This window comes from Xyrauchen texanus, chromosome 42 (genome assembly GCF_025860055.1).
Source record: "Xyrauchen texanus isolate HMW12.3.18 chromosome 42, RBS_HiC_50CHRs, whole genome shotgun sequence".
Classification (NCBI taxonomy): domain Eukaryota; kingdom Metazoa; phylum Chordata; class Actinopteri; order Cypriniformes; family Catostomidae; genus Xyrauchen; species Xyrauchen texanus.
The window spans coordinates 20,868,764-20,877,405 of record NC_068317.1 but is presented as its reverse complement, the minus strand read 5'-3'; the positions used below and the strand labels follow the sequence as shown (position 1 = coordinate 20,877,405).

The 8,642-nt window shown below is 36.9% G+C and overlaps 2 protein-coding genes across 2 annotated transcripts; both read left to right on the top strand.

Annotated features, from left to right (window-relative positions):
* Window positions 1-1,003: 1,003 nt before the first annotated feature.
* LOC127634955 (transgelin-3-like) lies at window positions 1,004-4,190 on the top strand. Its single transcript, XM_052114729.1, has 5 exons — window positions 1,004-1,274; window positions 1,693-1,916; window positions 2,059-2,233; window positions 3,142-3,244; window positions 3,372-4,190. The coding sequence occupies exons 2-5, from the start codon at window positions 1,737-1,739 to the stop codon at window positions 3,511-3,513; spliced, it is 600 nt and encodes a 199-aa protein (XP_051970689.1). The 5' UTR covers window positions 1,004-1,274; window positions 1,693-1,736; the 3' UTR covers window positions 3,514-4,190.
* Window positions 4,191-5,543: 1,353 nt separating this feature from the next.
* On the top strand, window positions 5,544-6,462 carry LOC127634956 (complement C1q and tumor necrosis factor-related protein 9-like). The gene has a single exon (XM_052114731.1). It carries the CDS (start codon window positions 5,965-5,967, stop codon window positions 6,436-6,438), a length of 474 nt encoding a protein of 157 aa, XP_051970691.1. The 5' UTR covers window positions 5,544-5,964; the 3' UTR covers window positions 6,439-6,462.
* The last annotated feature ends 2,180 nt before the right edge of the window (window positions 6,463-8,642 follow it).

The following is an 8,642-nucleotide window of genomic DNA, read 5'->3' as shown; positions in this document are numbered from 1 at the left end:
TGTTGTTATTAAAAGCTAAATATTATACATTAAAGATGGAGTTTGTTGAAATTCTTCACTTTTTGCACACAACCTATTAAATGAAGCTTAGACATGTTTCTTTAGCAGTCAAAGTGGCTTTTCTAAAGATAACTTAAGGCAATGCTTAAAGATTTCAATTAATAAAAGTAAATTACTTGTTTTTCCTGTACATCACGGATATTCAACCACAGTTGTCCTCTGCTGAGTTTACATGCGTTACTAGTGGATCTTAAAGGTGTAATATATCTACTGTACTAAAGCATAAAATTATTATGATATGTTATCAGAGATATAGGAAACATTTCAACAAGTTGAAATATTGGCTTCTCCGAAAACAATGCTACAGCCAGTATATTCTACTTTGAAATGTCTATTCCGGCCGGAATTTCTGTTTGTGTTTTGGCCTGTGTGATCCCGCCCACTGGGGGGGCCCAATAGTATTTCGATACCTCGGGTTGCCAAATTTGAAACAGGTTAGTCGGCAAAAACAGCGCGTTGCAGCCATGGATGCCAGCAATACATCTACGTAACATTGACAGAGTTGTAATAAAAATCCACATGAGCTGGTTTATAATTAGCAAAAAAAAAAATGTAAATGCATCGCAAACATATACATATACAGCTGATAAACTTACAGTGTAAGGCTTGTCGCTTGGCATTTGCTCGTTCATGGGTCTCTTTAACCTTGCAACCCGGGAGAGCTTCGAGCTTGGGGAGGGGGAACGCACTCCAATATTTTTAATTTGGACTACAGTACCCAATTTAAGAGATGTCAATGTACATATTACACCTGTTTTGTTGTTCTTCCTGGCAGTTTCATAATACTATATTTAAGAAGGAGGTATTTGAAAGGTGTTGATTGGTATTCATATTCAAAATCTTTTCTAGGATCATATTTTAATTATATGACAAAATGCGTACTCGAGAGAAATCATTCAAGCCCATTGGAATGATAATGTGCAATAGTGTCACAATTGTTTTTATAATCTCTTGAGACCATCTTTATTATGCCGGCCATCTAACCGATTGCTAACGACGCAAAACGCAGCTTATGAATATTAATTAAGCCACACCAACCTTTCTTTTCATCGAACGTCCAGCTACGTAGCCTAGTTAAAATTCATGGGCCACGCCTCACCGAACAGTGCGCCGTAAGCCACGCCCCATAACCAGCTGCATGGACGTTTCAGTCCAGCATCTCTGAGCTGTGACCCCGCATTGTCGGAGGAGGACAAGACGCACATATCCTTGAGGTAAGTGGACTCTGTGAATTTCACTCTTGGATTTTTATAGTAAAAAAAAAAAAAATTATCGCAAGTAGAATTAAATAATGATCAGTTTAAATCTAATAGTTTAAAACAAATCTGCTAAAGCATTTGTTTTTCTGCTTCTGCATGCCCTTAATCGGAATTCTTGAAAACATATGGTATTATCTTATATATATGATACTGCGATGTACTTGACAGTTATTATAGTCTATTCTCGGCAACACGTTCGGATTGAAACGCATTTGAGCTTTTTGTTTTAAAGTGACGTTGGAACTGAACTGGACCACACCCCGGTCAGTACATGTAAAAAAAAAAAAAACAGGCGTAATGAAGACGGGGGATGATTGTTGCTCCTCTTTAGTGCCGCTTCAGCTGATAGATGCTAATTATTTTCTGTCTTTAGAAATAGGTCCACTGGGAAAAGATCTATATTACATTTAACTGACCATGGCAAACAGAGGACCCAGTTATGGACTGAGCCGTGAGGTGCAGGAGAAGATTGAGCAAAAGTACGACCCAGAGTTGGAGTCTCGGCTGGTAGACTGGATCATTGCACAGTGTGGAGGAAACATAGAGAGACCACAGCCAGGGAAACAAAACTTTCAAAACTGGCTCATGGATGGCACTGTGAGTTACCACATCTAACAGGGTTCCAGTTCTCTCTGAATACCATTTGACAATATCAAACCAACATCTTTCTTTCTGTTGATGAATCATGGATTCATATTTATCTCTGTACTTTCCATTCCTTTATCATCTATATCTGCAGATCCTCTGCAGACTCATTAATAGTTTGTATCCACGTGGTAAGGAGCCTATTAACAGGATCCCAGAGACTCAGATGGCCTTTAAGCAGATGGAAAAGATCTCCCAGTTCCTTCAGGCAGCTGAAGCATATGGAGTAATCACCACTGACATTTTTCAGACAGTGGACTTATGGGAAGGTACAGTAACAACAGCACAGTGAGGTTTTTATGGTGCTTTATTTATTTATTTTATTATATTTATTTATAATGAATTATAACGTATGAATTAATAAATAAATTAAATAATATGACGCACATGATTTTCTGTCTCATTATTGCAACCTCTGTCTCTCTAATAACTACACTAATAACTGCATTAATCTGCTGTCAGTGGCTCAAACCTCCGTTACTAACTCTAAAATGACGTTTTGGAATTAGCAACGGAGGCATGGGATTAGATGCGTAAGAAATTAGTCCTACATACAAGAGCATTTTAATGACAAAAACTTGACAAACGTCTAGAATCACATCATCTGTTCGAGGTGTGGTAACTGTAGTATAAGCGGAATAATTGACTCCGGGCCGTTGAATTATGTAAGGAATAATTGACGACGGGCCATTGAATTATTAGAAAAATAATGCACACCCGGGGTGGTAATGCGCATTACCACCCCGGGTGTGCATTATTTTTCTAATAATTCAACGGCCCGTCGTCAATTATTCCTTACTTGTTGCACCACATATCAGTGTCGCTTTGTGGAAGAAGATGGGCCTAATAATTGCCTGCATTGCATTATAAAACTGGTCTTACATACGTATATATATATTATTATTATTATTAATATAATTTGTATTTTATTCTTATCTAGTAATCCAGTTATCCAGTAACCTTCCAGTTAACAACTAGAAAAGTCATAGAAATTCATTGGTCGAACTAACAAATTAATAGATTGCAAGTGTTTGCATGAAATGCTATTTTATCATATACTGTTTATGCATAATTAGCCAGGTCTTGCAATGCTTTTATCATTTCTGGGATGATGCAAGTTATATTTCTTGGTGTGTAGCCAAAATCATTCAGTGTTTGTTGGTTCACTTGGTTTAAGGAAAAGACATGGCTGCTGTCCAGAGAACTCTAATGGCCCTGGGTAGCGTTGCTCTTACCAAAGACGATGGGCATTACCGAGGTAACCGAGACTGGTTTCACAGGTGAGCAAGACAATAAGTGCTGTCAGACCAATTCATAGTGCAACGTTAAGTGCTTTCTGGTTGGACTTGTGAATGAACTGTCTCAGTGCCATGTGAGCTCTGAATCCATTTTGATCTTGTGTGACAGGAAGTCTCAAAGCAACCGGCGAGAGTTTTCTGAGGAGCAGTTGCGCCATGGTCAGAATCTGATTGGCTTGCAGATGGGCAGTAACCGTGGGGCATCTCAATCTGGCATGACTGGTTATGGCATGCATCGGCAGATTATGTAAAACGATACTACATCCCAAAACTTGCCTAAAACACCCAGAAGACCTTAAAACCTCCTAACCCCAGCCAAAAACCGAGCAGTGTTCCTTCTCAGTCCTTGATGGTGAAGCCTATTTGATGAAGAAGAGCAGTCTTAGTAACATCGGAAACTGAAGTATAGCGGTTATAAGAATATTATTTCATCCCGTTTTACAATTATAGAAGGTATAAGCATGCTAGATATATCTATTTTATTTTTGGTTAACTTAACTTATAAAAGGATAAGTTTATTTATTTGTAAATGTATGCCAATAGAGGTCATAATTCTTATAAACATATGAAGCCAATTAACTAAAGTCCAGACAACTGACTTGCTTTCAACGAGAAAACAGTATGTTAAAAAACAAATAAAGGACAGAAAACTTCTTATTACTTTACACAGTGATTGAATGTACAGTTTGCAAACTTAAAATATTGCACTTGCTGATACTGTATTGCACCTGTTGTTATTGCTGGGTAACTGTGATCAGCTTTCATGCTGTTTTTATAGCATAAATAAATGATGGCAGTGCACATACTAACAAATGTACTCTATGCAGATTAATACTGTATGTCATATATGTGTTTGTGTTGCCCATAGTATGTTTCTGTTGAGAAATTAGTTTCTTCATAAGCTTGGTGTTATTTTGGTGTTCATGTATGTGGAAGTGTTTAATAAACCTTGAATTGAATAAATTATCAGCTAGTTGTGTTTTCAATCAAATAAAAATGTAATTAAATAAAAATTATATTGTCTAAGTTCTAAACTTAAACTATAGTGTGCAAAATGCATAACTAAACTCTTAAAAACTTAAAAATACACAAACATTTTTTTTTAATTATTATTTATATATTATCTTGCTGTATATGGCTCTAGAGTTATCTATAAAGCACAGTGCATACTTGGTTTTCTAAAGAACTAAACAAAGTTCTTTCTGGAACATAAAAATATTCTACAATGGCATTAGGCCTTTTGATTCTAATTGAAACATTTATTTTTATGAGAGGGAGCGAGGTATTTGATGCACAGTGAATTTAAATATTCAGAAGTATAGAGGCAAATGGAGGAGCATTATAAGGTCAAGCATTGAGATGCATTGAATTGCATGTGCAATGTCACTGAAGTGGAAAATTAATCAAGATAAAAGTAACTGGGACTTTGTGTATGTACAGCAATGAATTACAAAATGCTCTTTAGACTGACTTTATGACTGCACAATCATATTTCTAAAGCAACAAAATCAATTAGTGCAAATTAAAACACTAGAGGCTCAGTGTTATTCTTGCCTTTGTTTGGTCACTAAAAATCCTAAAGCCCATATGGAAGTGACAGATTGACATCTTCAAAATAATATTAGCTTTATTCCACAATGTTGGATTTAACAGAGTTACGAATAAATGGCTGTTGCCTGCCTCATATGTAAAACTCAATGCTAATATGATTTGTGCAATACCAGGTTCCAGGTTGATTTTTATCTAAACTAAAATACAAAGAGGCATTACAATAGAGGACATAGGTGATGTGTAATGAAGTTGGGTAATCTCAACAATGACTTTCTGATCAATGCATTAACAGTTTTGAACAATGATGTCTTTGGTATGACAAAATTGGAAAAATCTTTGTGCACATTTAGCTTCCTTGGACCTAGCACTGTTTTTAAACACAGTTTATTGGACATTTGTGTGCTGCAGAGATGGTTGAGAGCACCACGCTCTTTCCCAGATAGATTTTCATTCTTTTTCTTGTTCTGTTGGTCAGTGCTGCAGAGCAGGAAGTTTCTGAAAAGAATAACAGCTGTATGTGTGGTCACCCCGGAATACCAGGAGACCCAGAACACAATGGAATGCCAGGTTGTGATGCCAGAGAGTCCCCAAAGGGGACAGAGGTAAGAAAAAAGCAAATACATTTTGACTCCAGTTAATCAGTCACCTTTGAGCTAAGCAAGGTCAAAAATTGTACTGAACATTTGTGGAGCAGTGTTTGCAACGTCACTGGATATTAGATGTTAAAGTCCAAGGCCATATTTAAGACATTGCATAGTTTATTAGATTACTATCTAACTTACATGCAAAATCAGAATTTCAGTAAATACATATAATGCAGTAGAAGGGTTTCAACAGCTTTGTTGCTTTCTAAAGGGGACAAAGGTACTTGCGGTTATGATGGTTAATATGGATTTCTTTGTTTCCTTTTCCAAATCCTTATCTTATTTAATCTGGTATTTTTCAACCTTTGTGTTTCTTGGAGTATGGAAAGAATTCACTTTAGTAGAATACATTAGGTTTGTTTTTGTTTGTTTTCTTTTCTTGTACATTTAAAAATTTCAAATGGCTATTGCCATTTCATGGGATGGTTGGTGCTTTTGCAGGTATTGCTGGCATAGGTGGTATGGGGGCAGCGTGGAGATAATGGTGACAGGGGCCCACCTGGCAAAATGGGGCCCCAAGGCTTCCCAGGGCCACTAGGTTTGAAAGACCAGAAGGGAGAAATAGGTCTGCCTGGACTGCAGGGCATCAAAGGGGAGGTAGGCCCTGAAGGCCCTGTAGGACCAAAAGGAGACATTAGCTTTAAAGGAGATACAGGGCCTACAGGGCACTTTGGGACCTCTAGAAGACTAGGCCCAAAGGATGATCTTGGCAATCAAGGTATCAAGGGCAGCATTGGTTTGCGTGGTGAAAAAGGGTCAAAAGGTGACATTGGAGAACAAGGTCCAAAGGGTGACATACCTGAGATAAAAAAAAATGCTTTCTCAGCTGGAATGAGTGAAACCTCCAAAATAACTCCTGCTAACACCCCAATTTGTTTTGATAAAATCCTCTATAATCGGCAGGGTCACTATGACCCTCGGACCGGTCGCAGCGGAGCCTATTTTCATATCACATTTCATCATATCACTGTCTCCTCTTGAAATGTTATAGTGGTCCTGATAAAGAATGGTCAGCAAACGATCCACACCATGGACAACTACCAAAGGGTTGAGGACCAGGCAGCAGTGGGAGTAGTCCTAGACCTGGAGGCGGGAGACAAGGTGTGGCTGCAAGTGGCTGATGGAGGCTTATTTACTGGGCTGTAAGCAGATGAAGATGATGACACTGTTTTTTCTGGATTTCTCCTCTTTGTAACCTAAAGTAGCCACTCTGTAGAGCCTTTTGTTCAACTGGTGTTGGATAGCCTGTGCACATGTATTCTGAAATAAAATATTTTAAATTCACTAAATGGTCTCACACACAATACTTGTTTTGAGTTGATTTTTTTTTTCTTTTGACAGATTTCTATAACATCAAAAATTTTTATTAAAACTCACAAGATAAACCTTATTTGTGCATTGAAGACTCTATTAAGTATATTTTCCATGCATTTTTGTTTTTCTCCAGATAACCTCAAAGCATGTTTTATATGGTAACGTCTAAATTGATTGAATGGTTTTGTCAATATATATATATATTGAATTGTTATTGAAAATTCAGTAAAGACTGGACAACCCTGACTTAGGTGGTTACAGCAAAATTAGGGTATATCGGGGCTAGAGCAAAGTGTATAGAGATTGAAAAATGGCAATGCTGTTCACTAAATATTGAAGGAGCAACACCATTTCTGTGAAAAGAAATGATAACAGAAGGTTGCTTTGGTTAGATTTATAGATTAGATCATTTTTTTTTTTAAGTTGGCTAGGGGGCCTTTTACCTCACACTTGGTAAAAGGCCACTAGGGGGTTATAGTAGTATAGTGTTAGATTTAGGGGCAATAGTTATGGTGCAAAATTTGCCAACTTATGCAAATATGGCTTTCACTTACTGGACTGTTATTGAAAAACATTGATTTAATCGCCTTAAAGGGTTAGTTCACACAAAAATGAAAATTCTCTCATCATTTACTCACCATTATGCCATCCAAGATGTGTATTCCTTCTTCTGCAGAACACAAACAAAGATTTTTAAAAGAATTTCTTAGCTCTGTAGGTCCATACGATGCAAGTGAATAGTGCCAACATTTTGAAGCTCCAAAATCCACATAAGGGCAACATAAAAGTACTCCAGACAACTATTGTGGTTAAATCCATATCTTCAGATAGGTGTGGATGAGAAATAGAGTAATATTTAAGTCTTTTTTTTTTTTTACTACAAATTATGCTCCCTGCTCAATCTCCAATTCACTTTCACTTTCGCATTTTCTTCAAGTGCTTTCGGTGATTCACATTCTTCGTGCATATCGCACCCTACTGGGCAGGGAGGAGAATTTATTCACTTACCACATCATGTCAGAAGAAATGGATTTAACCACTAGAGTCATATGGGTTACTTTTATGCTGCCTTCATGTGGATTTTGGAGCTTCAAAATGTTGGCACCAGTTCACTTCCATTGTGAGAACCTATAGAGCTGAAATATTGTTTAAAAAATCTTAATTTGTGTTCTGCAGAAGAAAGAAAGTCATACACATCTGGGATGCCATGAGGGTGAATAAATCATGAGAGAATTTTCATTTTTGGGTGAACTATCCCTTTAACTAAAACAAAAAATGACAAATAAATGTGATAAATAAATGTGATCATTTCAGGGATTCTCAATATCTATTTACATTTGCAACATAAGAAATGCAGTTAAATGTTACTTCAAATTACTTCAAAATCTAAATTTGACAGTGCATAGTGACAAAAATGTGTTTAAGAAATTGCAGAGATAGTTTGTTCCAATTTGTGTTTTGGTGGGGACTTTTAGCCCTGTTGTACCCTAATCTTTTAGTGAGATCATAAAAAGCTCCTTAAAGGAATGGGTTCAATACAAATTAAGCTCAAGCGACAGAGTTTGTGGCAAAATGTTACCCCAAAAATATATTTCTCCTCATCCCTCCTTTTCTTTAAAAAAAAAAAAAAAAAAAAAAAGAAGCAAAAATAGAGGTTACAGCAAGGCACTTAGGCTACAATGAAAGTAAATGGGGCCAATTTTTGGAGGGTTTAAAGTCATAAATGTGAAGCTTATAATTTTTTATAAAAACACTTACATTTACTCTTCTGTTAAAACTTGTGTATTATTTGAGCGTATCACAGCAGACTTGTTTCTCCGCCCCGAAGCAATCAGCGCAACAAGTGCACGGATGCTGTCCAATAACATCGC